The sequence below is a fragment of the Sitophilus oryzae genome, unplaced genomic scaffold (assembly GCF_002938485.1).
Source record: "Sitophilus oryzae breed Bouriz unplaced genomic scaffold, Soryzae_2.0 scaffold_179_pilon_pilon, whole genome shotgun sequence".
Classification (NCBI taxonomy): domain Eukaryota; kingdom Metazoa; phylum Arthropoda; class Insecta; order Coleoptera; family Curculionidae; genus Sitophilus; species Sitophilus oryzae.
Window position 1 is genome coordinate 2,868,081 of NW_022146501.1, and position 23,138 is coordinate 2,891,218.

Here is a 23,138-nt window from a genome sequence, read left to right on the forward strand (position 1 = left end):
GTGACCCACTTTTAAGACGCACCCGTTATACTAGGAAACCAAAAAACCGTAGTATAATCATCATCTATTAACAACAATTCAAACAATCATTAAAAACACCTTTATATACCTAAAAGAAAATGTAATTTTTCTTCAGATAATTAAATTATAATAATTTATTTGTTTCTTAATTTTTGATATTTTTGCATAAAATAATTATTAAATAGTATCCCACAATTTTATAAAACTAGTAATAGAATATAAAAAAATAGTTACCCTCAACAAAACTACAATGAAAACAGAAACAAACAATGTATATTACGCCATCTATGAATGCATCACCAAACAAAATTTACAGTTTTCTACTCCGCTTTATACAATCGTACGAAATATAGATGGCGCGACCACCAAACCAATCGATTCAAGCTCCTTTTTTGAATTTTCTCAGCGTTGCCGAGTTCCCCCCGTTCAGTATTCAATTTAAGTATCGATCTTACTTAACTTAATGTACTCTCCGATTTGGCAACGTGGGATGCAATCCCTGACGGCGGACACATGGTGGAAACAACATGTGTATATTAGATCTGCCCGGCGAAGCGGTTTACCAGTGCACAGTGCTAGAATGGAATAGACAGAAACAATTTGTGTGGGTGAAATAAACCAAATATTCTGGAATTTTCCTGAACAGTTTCAGTTTAAGGCTCGGGTGAGTGATCCAAGTGGCGAATATCGGCTTTTTAGTGCAAGGGCTAGCCGATAGAGGGTGGTAATGAGTGTAATTTGTATGGTCCTTCGAGCTACCCAATGTAAATACACATTATTTTGGTTTGTTTACACATGTTAATCTATAAAAAAATGATGCTATGTCTTTTATAATACCCTATTATATCTTGGAAACTCTAAAAATGTTTTTTTAACAATTTTTTCTGATTATAACATATTATATCAGTGAAATAATTAGGATATGTCCTGCACCACTATGTTTTGCATGTCAAAAATAATTTATTTAAATTACCAACAATTATTTTGCTGTGCTTCAATTATTCAACTCTAATATAAATAAATTTATAGCTCAACCACAGGCTCAACTGATATGTTTTTGATGTTATTATTTGATAGGTTCTCTCATTAACTGATGTTTGTTTTTATGATCAATTTGGTTAGTGACCTAGTGATACATAATTCCTTTAGTGATAAAAATATTAAGGAAATAACAAATTTTGATTGCGGATAAAAGAGTTGCGTACGTGACTGGCTCAACCCACTATATTGAGTGTGAACCAGAATCCATTTTTTATGAGTAACGCATCGCAAGGATCTATAGATAGATTGATTCAAGAATTTAATTGTTGTTATTTTTATGTAATACCCTAATAACAGAACTAAATTGATTAAATTATTTAATTTTCTTATAGTTCATAACGAAAATAAATACACTAATTTATTTCTTTAAATAATTATTTCAAGCATTATTTATAATATTTTTATACAGGGTGGCATAAAATGTTCCTGAAAAAGATTTCCACTGCAGTCAATTAATCATTTTAAATAACGTTCATAGATATAGGGTTGATTCTATTTAACGGGTGCTTCTGTTTATTTTAAGTCACCCTCTATATCCCTAAAATTGTATTTTATTAGATAGAATTTTCAAGAGATTTCTCATAAATTTAGCATTTAAAATTGTCATAACGTCATCAATTAAAAAGCAAAGAATCTTTTTTTTTGGGAGTTTTCAAACTTATACATGGTGTTTGAGAAAACATGTGCCATCTCTCATGGGGAAATTCCTGACATAAAAATAAGATTTATTTTTAATATCAACGTAGGTCCGATTCTGATTTGTTTCATAGCTATACAGGGCGTTAAAGTCTTAATAAGTGCTTTTAGTGATTCGAATGGAATTTTTAAACGCGTAAACGTTACTATAAGTGCTACATATTTTAATGCAAAAAAAGTGTCGATAAATTCATCAGGGACGTGCACATGGGTTATCACTGGAATATTAAAAAAAACATGTGCGCCACTGACTTTTTTCTTTTGGTATCAAAATTGTGTAGGCCGTTTAATGCCAATTAAAAGTTATCTCTTGATATTTTGTCGAATTCGGCCTCCTTGATGAAATAAACGAAGTTTTATTAAACAATTAATAAAATTAAAATAAAATTAATAAATTATATATTTTACCTAATTTATTATTAAATATTATTACTAGTAGTCCAACCTACAGCCATTTCAAATAAAAAATATTGGTATTTAAGATAATTACAAAAAACCTAATTTTAAAAAGTTTTAACGTCCATCCTGTCCAACTCTAAATCTATGCATTTCTATACCCATGAGAAACCTTTTATAAATATAACCCCTTTATAGAAACATTTTTTCATATTTTTTGATGAGTACTTATTTAAAACTTTCGCAAATTAATGATATTTTTTTTTTAAGGTTGCTATTAAACTTGGATCAAGGCAAATAAATAAAATTGCGTTTATCTCATCAAAGAGGCCAAAACAGACAAAATATCAAGAGATAGCTTTTAATCGGCATTAAACTGCTTGCACTATTTCGCTAACAAAAGAAAAAAGTCAGTGGCGTACATGCTTTTTTTTAGAAAAATATTCCAGTGAAAAACCATACGCACTTCCCTGGTGAATATGTCGACACTTTTTTAGCTTTAAAATATATCGCATTTATAGTAACTTTTACCTTCAAAATTTCATTCGAATCATTAAAAATACTTGGAAGAAAATTATAATAAATAGAAAAATTACTTAGATTTTAACACCCTGTAGCTAGGAAACAAAGCAGAATCGGACCTATGTTGATAAGAAAAATAAATCTTATTTTTACGTGAGAAATCTCCCCACGAGAGATGGCACATGTCTTTTGAAACACCCTGTATATATTTTGATGTAGTTTTTAAAATAATCAGGCAATTACAAAATTTCACAAAAATTAAATAATTATATAAAGAACGGTTTAAGTAAGAATTATATAATTACCGAATTTTGTTTATACTGGCGTTAGAGTTGATTGAACGCAATGTCATAAACTTTTATTAGAGGAAGAGCAAATTTATTTTCGGCAAGATGCAATAAAGCGTAACGAGCTTTATAAACAGTAGCAGATTAAGATTTCACCTAAATATAGAGGAAACACATCTTTATTTTATTTCTAAAATTGTCTGAATTTTTCTATTAAAAATGCATAATTCACCTACACTTTTAATAAGTTTGTGAAATCCTACACATTACCCACTGCGAACTATTATTTAAATGTATAAATTTTAGGAATAATTAATTTGTTTTATTTTAAACAATATTCTCAAAAGTGAAATAGAAAAAATAAAAAATGATGGAGGTAGAATTAATTTTTTTTCTGCTTTTTTATTCTTTCCTGTTTATTCTTTTTTTTTTTCTTCATTTGTTTCAGATATTTCTTTTGTTTTATTTTATAAATTCTATTAAAATGTAATCTATTATTTTCTATTATGTATTGTTAGCTAGTAGCTATCTAGATATATTTTTTGCATAAAATTTATTTTATTGAAATTATTTTAATATTTACTTTTGCTTGTAATTTTTTTTATTAATTAATTTTCTGAATATTTATTTTATTTTTTATTATATTTAATAGAAATTATTTTTTTTTAATTTTTGTTTTTTTTAATCAGTGTAATTTTAGACTAAAAGTGTTGTATCTTTTATTTTGGTTAGTACTTATCTAGATATGTTTTTACCTTTTAATCATTAATTTTGTTATAATTAATTTAATCCCTATTTTTTACCATTATTTTATATTTTTTAAATTAATTCGGTTTTTTTTTTCATTAATTAACACATTATTTTAACTCTAAAAATCTACTCTTATGCATTATTGTGTGCATTATTTTTTCGTTTATTTTTAAAAAACTTTAAAAATAAAACAACTAAACTCACAAATTTATATATAACAGATGACTAAAAATAAATATATTATAGTCTATAAAATGAATAACTTTGAATTTTGACCGTTATTTTTTACCAACATTGCAAATATAAAATCCCTCTATCAAAAAAGTTACTGATATTCTTTAAATTGAGTGCCTGAACGAATCAGATAGGTAACTCTTTTTACTTTTGTGAAATAGAAAAGGAAAATAATAAAACAAGTGACAGTTCTTCCTTTTCTTGCAAAAATCAACAGAAAATGTAATAATTATCAAAAGTAAAATGTCATCAGCTTTCGACATTTCTAAATATCAGACCAATGCCTTCTCTAATAGAACAGCCTCGGAGCGAGATTTATGACGTCACGCTAGTTAGATACTACAGATTAATAAATATGTTGTAGAATACATGGAAAACATAATTATTCCTCGTATTTTTGGTTTATATTTTAAAAATGATATAGTTTACATGAAATATACATAATATATAGATAATAAATACAATATATATACGATCTAATTTAACAAAAAACATTCAATATCAATAGTGATGTATTATTATTTGCATTCACAAAATTTATATGTATATTTTGCAAGTATTAATGTTCGAAAAATTATATTTGCAAATAATACAATATCATAAAAAAGGCACCGTCATAAAAAAGTCACCGATGGCTATGAAATAAAGATCGCTGTCATTTTATATGTAAAATTATTCTAAAATTTTTGATTTTTTTGAGATTTATGTTAGGGAAAAACGCTAATTAAGTTTTCATTTGGGTTTTCATTATTTTTTTTGGTTTAAAAAATACGTTTCGGCTAACATTATAGCCTTCATCAGTGTTGTGTCATTTGAAAAAAATAGTGTCGAATATAATCCAAAAAATTACATATAAAATATTCACAACCTAACCTAACACCACATAATGTTTACTGCAATTAATAAATTAATATAAACTTGTCAAAAGATGACCACATATTTTTTAAAATTATTATTCTTAACACTAAAACTATCTACATTGACTATGGAGTACGATTTCAGCCATAATCAATGTAACCAAAAATACGAGGAATAATTATATTTTCCATGTATTCTACAACATATTTATTAATCCGTAGTATCTAACTAGCGTGACGTCATAAATCTCGCTTCGAGGCTGTTCTATTAGAGACGGCATTGCATCAGCATGGCCGCAAGTTGCTAACCTAATAATATTAACACTAGAAAAGCCCGCGGGAACTGTCAAATTCAAAGTTATTCGTTTCACAGACTATACAACATAAAATAAATATTAAAAGGTATTTTATGCTACAAATAACAATAAATTCTTAACAAATACCTAATCATAAACTTGATGCTTTTATTGGCAGAAGATATTACTGCATTTTCAAGGATGCTTTTAAAAATAGACAGATTTTTTATATTATAAACGATTATTATTTATTACCATCCGGACGAGTTTCTTCACAATTATATAAAGTATTTAAATAATTATCATGATTGTTTGTAATAATAAGAAATGTGTTAATTTTTAACAAGCTTTAGATTACTCTGACCTTTAGCAATCGCTTCTAAACAAACATTTTTATATTTTTTTCTTATGGTAAACAATACCTCGACTACATTGTATAAGAATCATTACTAGAAAACTTAATAAGTATTTAAGAAACGTTAAATATTATGAAATATATATAAATTCATCTAGGTTTGTGTATATTTACTGATTGCATTGTGTTGCATACAGGGTGAGTTTCCTACGATGTTCTCTATGGGTATCTCGGAAACTACTGGAGATAGAGAGTCGGTTAAATGGGGAAAGAATTGCAGTTTTGTGGGGTCATAAATATGCGCCTTTCAGATTTTTGAAAAAGTTCATGGCTTACTAGATATTTCGAAAAAACAAATTTCGGCTATTTTAAAAACTGTCCCTAATTCCATTATAAGCTATTTTAGACAAAAAGTTTTTAGATGAAAGTTGTAGATCATGGGCGCCGGAAGAATGAAATTTAGGGGGGGGCAAGGTAAAAATGAATAAAAAATTGACATTTTTGGTAATTATTGGGAAAACTGGAAATCGTCCGATTTTTACCAAAATTGGTATACACCCTATTTTGAAGTCGTAGATTACGAATCTGAACGTCACGAATCTTTTTTCTTGGCGGTCTCTTACCGTTTTTCAGAAAAACGGAAAATAATTTCAATATCGAATTTTTCTTAATTTCTCATATTTTTAAGGTTTTCTAGCACATATTTTGTTAGGTATTCAATAATCAATAATGTTTTTGCTATTTTCTGTTACTTTTTTAACCAATTCTATGCATAATAGAGGAAAATTTGCTAAAATAAATTTGTAAACAATCTGAAAATGTTAGATTATAGCTTTGTTCGGGTTCTTGTTATTACCGATTTTGAACCGTCCAAGAACTCTGCAGCGCATGCGCAAATAAAGTAATGTCTTCATATTTCCTTCTGCGTATACGCATCACAGTTCTAGGACGTTTCAGAATCGGTAATAAGAGAAACCCGAAGTAAGTTTATGTGTTTCTGGCATTTAAAGCAACGTTGCCAATGCTAAACCTAAATTTAGCGTGTTTTTTTCGCTCATTCTGGAATTACCAAAGGCGGTCGCCAGAAAAACGGCTCCTTCCCATAACTGCTATTTTACCAACAAGATCTGACTATTTATACCCACGAAGTTGCACGAAAGAGTTTTGATTGCATTGGTTACAACTTCCATGCAGAGGGTGTTAATCTTTTGTTGTTATATTATTAGATTAACTAAAAAAAGATTAACCCCCTCCGCAAAGAAGTTAAAACCAATGCAATCAAAACTCTTCCGCGTAATTTTGTGGATATAGGTGTATATTTAATTATTGTCGATCTCATAATAGGTAATTTATTTAAAATCCGTAATCACCCGAAAAATAGAAGATATGGCAACGTTGTAAATTTTCAAATTTTTAGATTAGGTCTAGAATGTATTTGTCTCTCTTATTACATAGGAGAGAGAAAGAAGGATATATCAAATGTCAAACTTCCATCTGGTCTCAATTTTCTTCGCTATTTTGTTAAGAAAAGTGTTTTTCAGTAAAATGTTGGACACTTTTCTATCCCCAATCAAGTGTGGCTTTTAGATAAACAATAATATAATGAAAATATAGTGAAATTATTACTTCATAGGGCCGAAATAAAGAAAAATTCAATGTTGAAATAATTTTCCGTTTTTCTGATGCCCCCTCTTGCCCCCCCTGTCCGGCGCCCATGTTGTAGATAATCACATCCTTAATGAGATTGTTTCCTCCGTTTTTTTCTAAAGCCTGTCATTTTTGACATATGACACAAACATATGTTTTTTTAAATGGAAACCCTAGTTGGCCATGAGTTCGAAAAAAGCGCCATTTTTTAGTTATAGCCAATTCTTATCTTTTTTAAACAATTTCACTTAGTTAGCCATGGAAACCGCCGGCGCCGTTGCTCTCTCATTCAATCGCCTTTGCTATCAGAAATGTGAAGCTGTCACATCCAAACTTTGTAAATTAAAATAAACAAAAATTGTAAAGTATGAGTTTTTCAAATGAAGAAAAGCGTGTAGATACTCGCGCATCAATAGAGTGGTTCCAACATGACTTTCATTATGACCTCCCTCATAATGAAAGAAATGTTAAAAATTATTTATATCATAATTATGCAAACTCAGGGATAGGAAGAGGTGGACCGATTGCATGGGCCTCCTCGATCACCTGACCTACCCATTTTAGATTTTTTATGCGGTATGGTTAACATTAAGGTTTACAAAAGAACTTGAAAGAAGTGGCGGTTCGAGAGAAGTTTAATTAAGTCGACCGGTCTTTCTGTGAGAATAGGTAATAATTCAGTTTTAAAAAGACGCAACTCAAAACAATGACGGATTTTTTGAACATTTTCTAAAATAACTTAAAGTGTATGTAGTGATATTATTTTTTAAGTTTTAGTTTGTATAATTTAAATTGAAAAAAACCGTTTAGTAATATATTCTGATTTTTTATAAGTTATAAATCATAACAGAATAAGAATACCATACCAGAATAGAATACCATCTAAGTGAAATCTAAGTGATCTAATACAATCTAAGTATAATTAGTCAAGAAAGATAAGAATTGGCTATAACTAAATTTAACTTTTCTTGTCTTGAAAACCGTTCTCTAAAAAACGTAACATTCACCGGTCAACGTATTCTCGAAAATGTACATATGGTCAAGAGAAGTTGAACCAATAATCCTACATGCTTTTCTTTATTTGAAAAATTCATATTTACAATTTTTGTTTTTTTTTTAATTTACAAAATTTGGATATGACAGCTTCACATTGATGAGAGCAAAAACGATTAAACTTGTTTCCATGGCTAACTAAGTGAAATTGTTTAAAAATGATAAGAATTGGCTATAACTCAGTAACTTTTCGAAGAAAACATATTATAGCTATATCGCTGAAAAGCTTAAAAAATGGCGCTTTTTATGAAGTCGTGGCCAACTATGGTTTCCATTTAAAAAAACATATGTTTGTGTCATATGTCAAAAATGACAGGTTTTAGAAAAAAACGGAGGAGGAAATCTCATTAAGAATGTGATTATCTACAACTTTTATCTGAAAACTTTTTGTCTAAAATAGCTTATAATGGAATTAGGGACAATTTTTAAAATAGCCGAAATTTATTTTTTTTGAATTATCTACTAAGCCATGAACTTATTCAAAAATCTGAAAAGCGCATATTTATGACCCCCCAAAACTGCAATTCTTTCCCCATTTAACCGATTCTCTATCTCCAGTAGTTTCCGAGATACCCATAGAGAACATCGTAGGAAACTCACCCTGTATATACAGTTAATAGATTTTTGGCGGGTTTTTGAAAAGGTGTAAATGGGAACTAACCTATTTTGATAATTTTAATTTTTTACAATGGATTACATAATTTCCCGATTATAGTAGGGGAGCCTAAGCTGGTATTTTGAGATTTACTCTACTTACTACTATAATATAATCTGCCGATTTACTCTACTTACTTACTATAATATAATCTGCCGATTTCCACAAGCCGAAGTGGGATGCTGTAAAATATTTATTTCTAAAAAATCTGCAAGAAGTTTGGGTCTCGTCATAATTGTTGAATAGCAGCTTTTTTAGTGTTCACTATCTCTTTTGAATATTTAACACACTCGAATAAAATTTTTCTTTTTTCACTTTCTATCCCTTTTTACCGGCCGATATCTCCGTCAGATATCAGAAACACGTGAGGTTTGGTTTGGTTTGCTCATGCACTATTAATACCTGAAATGCACAAGTATTTTTTGTAACTGTTTTTTTTACATTTTTGAAGACCTGTAATTTTCACAATAAGTCTCCACGAAGCTCGAGTAAATCCCCATTTAGCATTTTGGGTTCCCTTACTATCAGATATCAATAGGAAAGAAGCTAACAATGAAAAAAGATCATCAAATTCATAAACCGTGTCGTTATACGCCTTATTGTTTTCGATCTTTTTGCAATAATAATAAAAAATATCAAGGCCATTGCGGTTTTGCAAAATCTAAACGACAAAGAAATATTTGCTTAAATACCATATTTAATATAAAAACGATGTTTTTGCATTATGTGCATTTGTATAAATTATATGCATAAAATGACGACACTCAATAAATAAAATTATAACCTTGTTAGTGTTCCCAGAATATGTTTGTTTAACCATCGTCAAGACTCGTCTGAGAATACCTGGATTTTGCCTGGATGTAGCAAACACTTACTACGAGAAACAAGCCCTATAACATAGAATAGAACATTTTAATAAACAGTGCTTTCCATAAAATCAATAAAATAAAAAATATACGAAATAATATACATGTACTGGTTTCTTTCGAAAATCGACAACTATGAAACTATGAAGCCTTCCCGGACACAAACGGTACATTGTGAGACAGGAAGTGGTAGAGAGAAACAAGCACTATAACATAGGATACAACATTTTAATGAACAGTGCTCTCCATAAAATCAATAAAATGAAAAATATACGAAATAATATACATGTACTGATTTTTTTCGAAAATCGACAACTATGAAACCATGAGCTCTTCCCGGACACAAACGGTACATTGTGAGACAGGAAATTGTAGAGAGAAACAAGCCCTATGACATAGGATACAACATTTTAATGAACAGTGCTTTCCATAAAATCAATAAAATGAAAAATATACGAAATAATATACATGTACTGATTTCTTTCGAAAATCGACAACTATGAAACTATGAACGCTTCCCGGACACAAACGGTACATTGTGAGACAGGAAATTGTAGAGAGAAACAAGCCCTATAGCACAGGATACAACATTTTAATGAACAGTGCTTTCCATAAAATCGACAAAATGAAAAATATACGAAATAATATACATGTACTGATTTTTTTCGAAAATCGACAACTATGAAACCATGAGCTCTTCCCGGACACAAACGGTACATTGTGAGACAGGAAATTGTAGAGAGAAACAAGCCCTATGACATAGGATACAACATTTTAATGAACAGTGCTTTCCATAAAATCAATAAAATGAAAAATGTACGAAATAATATACATGTACTGGTTTCTTTCGAAAATCGACAACTATGAAACTATGAACGCTTCCCGGACACAAACGGTACATTGTGAGACAGGAAGTTATAGAGAGAAACAAGCCCTATAACATAGGATACAATATTTTAATGAACAGTGCTCTCCATAAAATCAATAAAATGAAAAATATACGAAATAATATACATGTACTGATTTCTTTCGAAAATCGACAACTATGAAACTATGAACGCTTCCCGGACACAAACGGTACATTGTGAGACAGGAAATTGTAAAGAGAAACAAGCCCTATAACACAGGATACAACATTTTAATGAACAGTGCTTTCCATAAAATCGACAAAATGAAAAATATACGAAATAATATACATGTACTGATTTTTTTCGAAAATCGACAACTATGAAACTATGAACGCTTCCCGGACACAAACGGTACATTGTGAGACAGGAAATTGTAGAGAGAAACAAGCCCTATAACATAGGATACAACATTTTAATGAACAGTGTAACTTAAAATATGTAAAAAAACAAATTAAAATATACGTGTTTAAGCGTCTTTTCGGAAACTTGACCGTTTTTAAATAAAAAATATTGTAATATTTGAGGGGTGGTTTCACCCCCTTGGAACGGGAATTTCGAAAAATCCCTTCTTATCGAACCTCTACACCCTAAAATCAACCTGTATGCCAAAATTGAGCTTCTTACATTGAGTGGTTTGAGCAGAATCGTGAATAATCAGTGAGTCAGTCACTTAAGGATTTTATTGTATATTAGTATAGATTACATTATAATATAAGGATCCTATAAGCGTACAACTATTTCACTACATTTTCGTAAGATTTCCCAATATCTCCAATAGTTTATCTGTCACGGTAAATTTCAATCATGTAGGAGGATCTCCGTTGATATTTATGACATTACACGGCCATAGAAAACTACTTTTTTAAAAACGATATCTTACGCCAAGTCGATTGACATTATCTCCTAGGATCGCATCGGCGGTTTCTATGCCACAGTCGGGAGAAAATACACAATTAGATGTAAAAATTGCTTCGGATCATGATCATTAGATGCATCTAGCGAGGCACCAGCAATGCAATCATCGCGTTATGTAATGAATTGTATTGTAAATAATGGATGCGCAACATAAAAAAATGTAAAGTACAGTGGAGTGTTAGGTTTTATTACTATGTTTAGTGAAAATAATTAGGGTTGTTATAAAAAAAGGAAATCCAGTTGTATAACAAATTTTTGGTTTAAATTTTATATGTCCTATATTACATATTTGAATTTAATAATGGAGTATTAAAAATTATTTTATCTTATCAGTGTGTATACAAAGGTATAGTCTATAAAATGAATAACTTTGAATTTTGACCGTTATTTTTTACCAACAGGGCAAATATAAAATCCCTCTATCAAAAAAGTTACTGATATTCTTTAAATTGAGTGCCTGAATGAATCAGATAGGTAACTCTTTTTACTTTCGTGAAATAGAAAAGGAAAATAATAAAACAAGTGACAGTTCTTCCTCTTTTTGCAAAAATCAACACGAAATGTCATAATTGGCAAAAGTAAAATGTCATCAGCTTTTGACATTTCAAAATATTAGACCAATGCCGTCTCTAATAGAACAGCCTCGGAGCAAGATTTATGATGTCACGCTAGTTAGATACTACGGATTAATAAATATGTTGGAGAATACATGGAAACATAATTATTTCTCGTATTTTTGGTTTGTATTTTTAAAATGATATAGTTTACTTAAAATATACATAATATACAGTTAATAAATACAATATAATATATACATATTTATAGTAATACATACTTTGGCAAATAAAACTATGAACCACACAAATGCAGCAAATGTTTTACAATATACAAATAATGAATAGGTGGTACATAAGATAATGGGTAAAATGCAAAATATATTTTAAATTTTGGGGTTCGAAAATCGATCTAATTTAACAAAAAACATTCAATATCTACTAATAGTGATGTACAATTTATTTATATATTATAATGTTTACTGCAATTAATAAACTAATATAAACTTGTCAAAAGAGGACCACATATTTTTTTAAATTATTATTCTTAACACAAAAACTATGTACATTGACTATAGAGTACGATTTCAGCCATATTGTAAAACATTTGCTGCATTTGTATGTTTCATAGTTTTATCTTCTAAAGTATTTATTACTATAAATAGGTATATATATTGTATTTATTAACTGTATATTATGTATATTTCATGTAAACTATATCATTTTTAAAATACAAACCAAAAATACGAGAAATAATTATGTTTTCCATGTATTCTACAGCATATTTATTAATCTGTAGTATCTAACTAGCGTGACGTCATAAATCTCGCTCCGAGGCTGTTCTATTAGAGACGGCATTGCGTCAGCATGGCCGCAAGTTGCTAACCTAATAAAATTAACACTATAAAAGCCCGCGGGAACTGTCAAATTCAAAGTTATTCGTTTTACAGACTATATATTCTGTTCAACGACATAATTCTTGACAGTGATAGATCTATCTGTCATTTTAATTTCAAACTAGTTTATTTTATTTTAAAAAGAAACAATTTGGTACAACTGGAACGCCATAGCATTAATATTTAAAATTAAGCTTCATTCAGAATCTCGCAATTAGTGGAATTAATTAGTGGTTTCAATTACACTTTATAGTTTTTAGTTTACGATCATTCACGATGTTTAAAAAACACAATTAAAACTAATAGAATACCCTAGCAACAGCTTGCGTTAGTCAGTTGTATCCATAGAGAAAACCTAATATTTAGCTTATAAAACAATCAACTTTTAATTTCTAACCACCATTTGTCTTGATGGAAGATTATCAAAGGCCAAAATGACATTTCTCGCAAATTTTGAAGTATAATTAATGAAAAAGTTAAAAGTTTGATAAGTTTTTCTACTAATTGAAAATGTCCACCGCTAATTTTGACGTTCTGAATGCTTACATTCAAATTAAAGGAACGAACTTCTACGCTAATTGAAACCACTAATTTATTCCACTAATTGCGAGGTTCTAAAGTTGTAATTTGCCAAAATGACAGTTGTCACATAATGTTACGCGCATAGATAAAAGAAAATAATCTACTATTAAGATAGATATGAAACTTAATAGTAAAATTTTGGGTCAAAGCGCTTTTCCGTGTTTTTAGTGGAGACTACTTTAACCCAGCGCCTTCGCCTTTTCTGCTGTAAATGTTTTTTATGTTTATATTTGAATTCAAAGGATTTATTTTTAAAGTTACACTGATATATTAGTATATCAGAGTAACTTTAATAAAACATAAGAATATATATATATATATATATATATATATATATATATATATATATATATATATATATATATATATATATATATATATATATATATATATATATATATATATATATATATATATATATATATATATATATTTTACAATTTATTTTTTTATTTATTTTACAGAGTTTCATGTAAATGATCGTAAGTCGACTGGCTGTCTAATGAATAGACCGAGATTTATAGATTTTAAAGCGAACGAAAAAAAATCAAACAACGAATACATACCATATATTTTTCTTTTATCTAAGATACATACATTATCGTCTTTTGGAAACACGTACATTTATGCAGTTTTGTTAGTTTCTTTGCTGATGGATGCAACACAACAAGAAAACACCATTTTTACAGTTAATAAATAATAAAACTATTTCTGACTATGATATTTAAAATTTAGATAGATAGAAAATTAAAAAACAAACCAGTATTTGCAAACGCAGGCCCAAATTCAATAAAAATCAAAATTTTTCCTGCGAAAATCTGACTTTTTTCACTGAAAAGTTATTTTTTGATTTATCAGCAGTCATTGTCAAGTTGACAATATACAGAGTGTTTTCGAATTAGTCTAAAAAAATTATAGTGTGACTCCTCATGTGTTCTTAAAACAATTTTTATATAACCATTGAGTCTAAAGTACTTCCTTTCTGATCTACAGGGTGTTAAAAATTAAAAAAATCGTTTTTTTTTGTTTAACATAAATGGTACACCACTGCTTTTTTAAAGAAAATATATTTTTTTCTTGACTGGCCATCCTTTTTCAACAAAATTGATCTTTTGAGTTTTTCTTGTTCATCAAACGGTTGTCGAGAAAAAAATAAATATACTTATTAAGAGCCCGCCTTAATTCGTTTTCTAACGATTTTATATTTTTTAGATTAATTGGGAAACACCCTGTATATGCATATCCCAGGCAACCAAATAAACTAGTAACCTCTAAAAATTATTTTTCCTGCCACTAGCGACATACCGTGTTTTTAGTGTGTACTAAATTATTTTATCAAAATTTCACCATATAAGTTTCCAGGCAATGGTTATGCGGCATGCTTTTTGTTATTGGATATGCTGAAATAAAAACAGTTTGCAACAAAATTACCAACACTGGTTCTGGTTCACTCTGTATCTAAAATTAAAGGCCCCAGCAACTTCTAATTTTTTATCTTCTTCTTGTTAGTTTATATTTATATATAAAAAATTAGGCCACCCAAACCAAACTTCATTTATTTTAATGCTTACATTTGCAAACTTAACAAAATTGTTAGATCAAATAATACCATCGACTATTTGTAATAACACGTTTGTTTTATTTTGCTTTTGGATTACTTGTACTAATAACAATTAGACCTCGATTTGTTTAAATGGTATGATTGATGTTACCGTCACGAAATAACTGGTTTTTATTCCATTTCAGACTAAGATTCCTGTCCAAGATGAGCAAATACCTTATTTTATTTGTGATATGCACGTTCCTAATATCTCAATCACGAACAGAAGTGTTCACCGCCATAGTTGACATGGAGGGTCTTCTTGACACTGAAGCAGCACTCATTTATACGTTAGAGAACTATGTTAAAGCGGAGGAACAAAAGATCGACTTGCTCAAGAGGTAATATTTTACTTTGATTAAAAAAATAATAGTTCTGCAGGATGTCCCCGGATTGTCTTTATAAGAGGAAAATCTTTTTTATTATTGACATTTTGAGAAAAAAGCATTGTTTATATAATATAATATAATATATTTTCGTTTTCATTCTTTGATTGTTATTGATTGAATTTTAATTAACGTCATATTTTTTGCTATTTTAAAATGTTAAAGAAGTACAAAATATATTATTATTATATACGGAAAGGGTGGTTAATATTGAAGGATTCTTTTATGAATACTATATTCTTCTTAACATTTCTGAAGAATCCATTACATTAGATTGTATTAGGACCAAGGAAAGAACTTTCACCATACTACATTACTTTTTAATTACATAGGTACAGATCTTCGCCCATATGAAAGTGATTTTTTACATTTATCATGATCATGACTTTATCACATTTCTTACAAACAGTGAATGTTACTTTAGTTGTTAAGACGTGATATAAATCTGATTCATAAATACCTATAACAATCGAAAAATGGTGTCACAGTAACCATTAGCACGACAACCGATGATAATTTCCGCCAGGATAACTCCTATATACGTAATTCACTAAAAATTCACTGACAAATCCAATAAATAAAATTTTTTCCTTGAGTCTAGATTTATTTCTGAATACTTTTTTTACCTTTTTCTGTGTAAAATAATAATTTTAGACAAATACCTAAGTTACTTTTCTATAAAGGATATATAGGGTTCGACCGGACAGAAATTATCATCGATGGTCATTACGAAAGCTACCGTGACGCCATTTTTCTTTCGAATATGCAGTATTGTTTAAATTAAATGTAAGTTTAAAATGCATGGTGATTCCGTTGATAGGATTTAATCTTAATTACACCTACTTCATTTTAACGTTACTGCCTCATTTAAGAAGTACCGTACGATCGAAAAAAAAACGGCGTTAAAGACGGCTAAGGAATGAAAATCGGTGATAATTTTGGCTAGGTCAATCTGTAGACGTAATTTATTAAAAATTGACGTAAAACTTGTCATAATTAAAATTTCTAGATACACAAATCTCTTTCCAAAAAAATATGTTTTCTCAAATTTTAAACTACACCAAGTACTGGTCAAATAATGACGTCTAGAGGTTGACCTCGCCAAAATTATCATCGATTTTCATTCCCCAGCCGTCCGTGACGCTCGTATGGTATTATTACGAATGATTACAATAAAAGTTATTATTTTTACAGGTACATTGCTATTTACAATAAGCAACACAACAGAGCCTCAGAAGATCCCCAACTTTATCTAGCAAATCCTATTAACGCCTACACTTTGGTAAAGAGACTCACCACTGACTGGAGTCATGTAGAGACCTTAATAGGCACAAACATCAATACAGGTAAACAAAAATATATAGAAAAACACCAAGATTAGGTTAAATAATACGTTATTTCAGATGCTTTGCAAAATATTTCCTATTTCAAGGAACACATGAAGTTCCCAACTGACGAAGACTTAAATGGAGCAGCTGTAGCTCTAACTCGGCTTCAGGATACGTACCATTTGGACACTTCTTCTTTAGCTAGAGGTATGCGATCTTAAAAATGTCATATATATGTCAATATTATTAAAGTTGTTAAATCAAATATAGAATCTTGATAAACCCCCCAATGTGGTTCGTACTAAATAATACCACCAGATAAAAATCTTATCCCTAATTCGTGGTACGAAAATTGTTTTTTATGACGATGTGCAAACGAGTAAAATTTCCTGTGCGCAAAAATAAACTCGCGTAAAATAACAATAAACAGCGTAATAGAGAGATATCGCTAAACCGAATAGCGTGCATGGACGTTAATATAAGGGTGTTATTTCCTTTACGTGAGGTGGTATTAACTCTCTTCATTTATAGTTATCGGATCGGAAAGAATTCTGTTCTCGTCGCGTCCGCTATTTAAACTTAACCTAACTTTGAATTTAAAATTTTGAAATTGTTTTGTTTACTATATAGGTATTTTAAAACTAAAGGGCTAAAGTGCTTATTGCCAGTGCTTCATTGTTCAACGTCTGACAGTGGGTTTAGGGCAACAAGCAACAAATTCTCTTAGAAGGGCTAAGTCGTCATCTGCTGTAAACCTAAACCTCTTTATAGGTTCTTTAATAATGGAAGAGGTGGAATCCATAATTTGGGCCATATTTATTTAATTAAAACTTATCCCAGCTACTTAAATATCAAATTACCTAATAAAACTAAAGTAATAATTCAAAACAATTCAAACATAACCTAAAATAAAAGATCTCGCCGCTCGCCGGCCGGCCCCGGTTGTCAAATGTACCCGCACATGCCCATTTAAGCAATTTTTGAACGTTATTTAGAAATGGCGCTTGATGTAATTGATTCGCATATTACGTCAGGCGGTAACGTTATTAGCGAGTGTTGCGTTAAAAATTGACTCGCGCATATCGTAACCATGATAAGGTACGCGTAAATACTGCATGACGCTATTCGGTTTTCCGATATATCTCTAATAACTGTGCCGGTCAGGCGCTGTGCACAATTTTAGAGGCCATAAGTGGGCGTGCTATGTGCGCAAACTGCTATCCTAACTAGTGCCCGATTCCGAAAATTGGAACCACGAAAAACTATAAAGAAAAAACAAAGTTTATAATCTGGTGATAATACTAATCCTGAAATGAAACAAGTTTAGAGTGTTTAGTTTGTTGTCTGTCGAAGTCGTATCTGCTCTTGTCTGCTCTTGCTATTCAAAGAGATTCAAAGTAAGATAAGATGATAATATATAAATAATATGAGATTCCTTTTTGATAAAAGAAGTAAGATTACTCCTGTAGTTCATAGATTTTTGATTAAAAATACGTTAAAAAGAGCTAAGGAGGGGAAATCTAGTGAAGAGATTTTTAGTTATTCTTAGGTATTTACTTCTTATAGAATATGAGATGTTGATTATATAGTTTAATTTTTCAGGTGAACTAAATGGTGTGAAATATAGTTCTGAGCTGACTGCAGCCGACTGTTTTGAACTGGGCCGTCAGTCCTATAATAATGGAGATTACTACCACACTCAGCTATGGATGGAGGAAGCCGAAGCGAGATCTAAAAGAGAAATAAATGAAACAATTGACCACAGCGACATTCTGGAATACCTGGCTTTTTCAACTTATAAACAAGGTAGGTTATACTATAGCTAAAAAATTTCTGCAATTCTGTTGTATCTAAAGTCTAATCAAAGGTCTAATCAATGAGGAGACATATGTCATTGGCAGAACAGTTGTTTTTTGTCATTTAATTTAAGTTAAAATGAATGTTTTCTGTCAAAATATTTCCCGAATATCGTTAGACAGAGCATATCAGTACAGATTTTTTACATTTTAGTTTAGTGATAAGCGATACTGTGATTTTTATATCCTGATACCGTGATTTTCTAATATCAGTGATTTAAAACCGTGATATGATCACGACTTTTAGTTTGTCCCATGACTACCATAGGCTGCTTATTTTAAAACCTTTAAAATTCACCTTCAAGAACCTAACCTTTTAATATAGGTGGTTACATTCTCGAAGGTCTGATAGTCTGGCATAGTTTTGCCAAACAACTCAAACCTAGTTCTGCTCCCGGCGGGGAAGGTACACAAAATAACAGATTTTTTATTTTATTTTAGGTAATGTTGCTCTGGCATTGGACTTGACAAATAAATTATTGGATATACTTCCCACTCACCAGAGGGCGCTCGGAAACAAAATCTATTACGAGGGAGAGTTGAAAGAACTGGAACAGAATAACATAGGCAGGAAAAAAGGAGATGACGGTTCCGAAGACAGCACATCTATCGGGGTAAAATTTGGAAAAGTAATTTTCCTCTTTTATATACAAACCAAAATCAAGCCTAGTTTAATTTTTTTCATGCACCGAGTGAATAACTCTCGTCTGTATCTCAGACAGTATTAACTGTAGAGTTTGCGGAATATTTAAAACTAAAGAGGCAATAAGAAATTGCTGGAAATTATTTTGAAGTTCGTAAAATGCCATGGCAAAATAAGAAAATTGAATTTTTACAAAATTTTTTCTTAGAGTTACTATAAATAATTGCGTCATACTCTTCTCTAAATTTCGGATTTTTTTTTGTTAAACTATTTTGCCCTATCTGCTAAAACAAAGTAATGGGGGAAGGTTAGGTATGTTTTTATTCAAGACTGACTGGGTATAGGTAATCGGAATTTAACAAACTAGGGCTAGTTTAAAAGATCCTTTCTTGTTACTTGTTGTGTTTGTTTTGCGAAAAATGTGGCAAGTTAATTTTTAAAACTATATATTATATATTTTTTTTAGTCTCCTTATGATGACCCATTCAGCAAAGAACTCTACGAAGCGCTTTGTAGAGGGGAGGTCACGATGTCGTTACATGATCGATCAAAGTTAAAATGTCGATACTTCTTTGGTAACAACAATCCCTTCCTTAAAATAGCCCCCTTCAAAGTCGAAGAAGCCTATTTGGATCCAGATCTATATATTTTCTATGACGTTATGTCTGATGATGAGATCGAAACTGTAAAGAAACTAGCCCAGCCTAGGGTAAGTTTTAAAATAAATGTTACTAAGTTAAAACTCGTGAAATTACTACTAAAGACAATATTATATACAGTTGATACCAATTAAACTTTTAGTTACGTAATCACGGGCGCGATTTTTATATTCATTGTTGCCAACCAACTGGAATTTAAATTTCCCTCTGGGAATTCAGGTGGTAACTCTGCTGTAAAAAATGTCAAGTTGCCACATCTATTAAATTGTTATTTCCTGACAATTTCATTCGTTTTGATACTTTAGTTTTGTATTACGAGTTTTTGGTTTAAATAAATATTGTTGTGATACTTTAAGCTTAAAAATGTTTACTAGCAGACCTTGCAGTCAAACATTGTTCTTTTTGCAACCTCTTTCAGTGCGAAGTGTACAAGATAGCTTAATAGCCGTTTCAAAAAACTCATTGCAACTTTATTAAAATATTTTGAACGGGAAAGCGGTAGTAATGGCCCTTTATGTCCCTTAAGTGCTGTTAAGGAGATAAATTTTGTTGATGTAAATAATAACAACTGTTTATATATTTATAATTAATTTATTTTTGTTTCCTAAAATATTTTGAATAAAAGAAAATATGTAAAAGTGGGCAACGCTGTGCCGGTGACTAAAAGTTTATTTGATGTGAACTATATAAATATATTCTATTTACTTTTTGTCGATACATTATTTACTCTCATTTCTTGTAAAGCTATAAAGTTTGTCAAATAAAAATGAGTATTTAATTGATTTCTAGTTCAGAAGGGCAACAGTACAAAACTCTCAAACTGGAGAACTCGAAGTGGCTCAGTACAGAATCAGCAAATCCGCTTGGTTGAAGGAAGATGAAGATGAACGGGTAGCTGTCATTAGTCAAAGGGTTAGTGATATGACGGGTCTGACAATGACAACTGCCGAGGAACTTCAAGTGGTGAACTATGGCATTGGTGGACATTACGAACCTCATTTTGATTTTGCCAGGGTAAGTAGAATGGGTAGTAAGTAGTAACATAGAAGTACAATTTTTGTTTGTACTGGGTGGTTCTTAAAAAAAAATGAAAATAACAGAAATATATTTTTTATTTTCCATTTTTAAAATACCCCAGAAATATCCGAGTTATTCATGTAAAACAAAGTATTAGTGAGAATAATATTATATTGATTAGAATATTTAGGAACTACTAGTCTATTATATTTATCTTTTAATCGTTTTTTTTTCAGAAAGAAGAAACGAATGCCTTTAAAAATCTTGGAACAGGAAACAGAATAGCAACTGTGTTATTTTACGTAAGTATAAATTTTGATAAACATTTAAACTTATCTTTAAAACATCTGGTTATTTCTCCACTCTCTAATTTGCTAGATGAGTGACGTACCGCAAGGCGGAGCCACTGTCTTCCCCATGTTGAGGACTTCTCTTTGGCCCAAAAAGGGTACTGCTGCCTTCTGGTTTAACTTGTTCCCTAGTGGAGACGGTGACAAAAGAACCAGGCACGCTGCCTGTCCTGTTTTGGCTGGTTCAAAGTGGGGTACGTCTAATAATAGTTTTTTATTATATGTATAAGCATATTATTCCAGCAAGAATATTTAGAATGTTTTCATTTTCTTAAGTGAATAGAATGCAGCCAAAACAACGTTTTATCCACAAACACATGAATATATAGATCATACCAAATAAACTTTTAGTCACGTGATTAAGCCGACAGCGTTGCCGACTTTTACATATTTTCTTTTAATCAAAATATTTTAGGAAACAACGCTTCGAATATGTCCATGGTTAGCAACAATTAATTTAAAAATCGCGCCCTCGATGACGTAACTAAAAGTTTATTTGATATGAACCATAGTTTAAATTAAATTATTACATTTAAATTTATTTTCCTACAGTTTCAAACAAATGGATACACGAAAGGGGTCAAGAATTTCTCAGACCTTGTACCAAAGATCCACCACCTGAGGATTTGATAGCCTAAAATAATTATGATGGACTGAACACTCAAATTCGTTTTAATTGATAGTTCTATTAGAATGTATAAAAATTCTAGCTTTTTGTTTTTGTCTACAATTTATATATGAAAGGATTGTAAAGATGGTAAAAAAATATTGATAAAACAGCATTTTTTATACTGTTTCCTGACAATTTGTACCAAATTTAATTTTTCGTTTGTGATTTAATAAGATCTGCTTATTTTCTAGGGATTTTAGCTTTAACCACAGATTTTGTACATATTTTATATAAATTATTTAATAAATATATTATTCATATTGGAGTATTTTATTCTCTTCAACTAAAATTTTTAAATTCATATTATAGTACATAGTTTTAAACAGCTTTAAACAAATTTTTAAAATAGGTAATGTTTAAAACACTTATTTTTAAACAAAATTTATAAACTTGAGTGTTTAAGCTTGAAACTACCAAAATTTACATAATCAGCGTATAACCATTACAATCTAGAAAAATAGGCCTTACCTTTTACGTATGACGTCATCGCAAGCAGGCGGTGATTTAAATTTATGTAAAAAGCTGGGTTAGATGACAAAATATCGGAAAGTGTCAAAGAGAAAAATTGATCAGAATTCGATTTCACATCTATGTACCTGTATTTACACTCAATAAGTGGAAGTGCTATAAATAATAATCTAATTTTAAACATTTAAATTCTTTATTGAAATAAATTACTTGAATCTGGCTACATCAAATGGATATTGTATTATTCCGATAAAGAGAGGCGATACTGAGTATATTTTTTTCATATTTTTAAGCGAAAGATACATCAAACGCCGACAGAGTGTTAGTGTACGTCCATAGTGCACCGGTTTCCCGCTTTCCGGTGGGCTTATCGCTTTGTTCCGCATGGAGAAAAAAAAACGTTGAAGTATATTTCCAACAAAATTCGAAACCGTTAGTTAGATACGGAAGGTATAGTGAGAATCAACCTTAAGTCGGTTAAAGCTGGCAGACTATAGATGATATTCTAAGGAGAACACTTTCCAGGAATCATCGTAGAATATGGCGGACTCCCTTTAGCAAGTTAGAAGATCTCAGTTACGCAGATGGCATCTGTCTCCTTTCTCATGGTCACGCGGATATGTCATCAAA

General features: G+C 30.3%; 1 protein-coding gene across 3 annotated transcripts; it reads left to right on the top strand.

Annotated features, from left to right (window-relative positions):
* Positions 1–483: 483 nt before the first annotated feature.
* Positions 484–22,289, top strand: LOC115882756 (prolyl 4-hydroxylase subunit alpha-1). 3 transcript variants are annotated; one of them, XM_030900993.1, is made up of 11 exons: positions 484–785; positions 15,278–15,472; positions 16,712–16,863; positions 16,921–17,052; positions 18,448–18,651; positions 19,143–19,330; positions 19,811–20,053; positions 20,793–21,017; positions 21,257–21,322; positions 21,399–21,564; positions 21,923–22,289. In XM_030900993.1, exons 2-11 carry the CDS (start codon positions 15,297–15,299, stop codon positions 22,006–22,008), a joined length of 1,638 nt encoding a protein of 545 aa, XP_030756853.1. In that variant the 5' UTR covers positions 484–785; positions 15,278–15,296; the 3' UTR covers positions 22,009–22,289. The 3 variants fall into 3 exon arrangements, with proteins under 3 accessions (XP_030756853.1, XP_030756852.1, XP_030756854.1); XM_030900992.1 differs by having other exon boundaries at positions 486–685; XM_030900994.1 differs by having other exon boundaries at positions 488–685; positions 19,143–19,315.
* Positions 22,290–23,138: the final 849 nt, after the last annotated feature.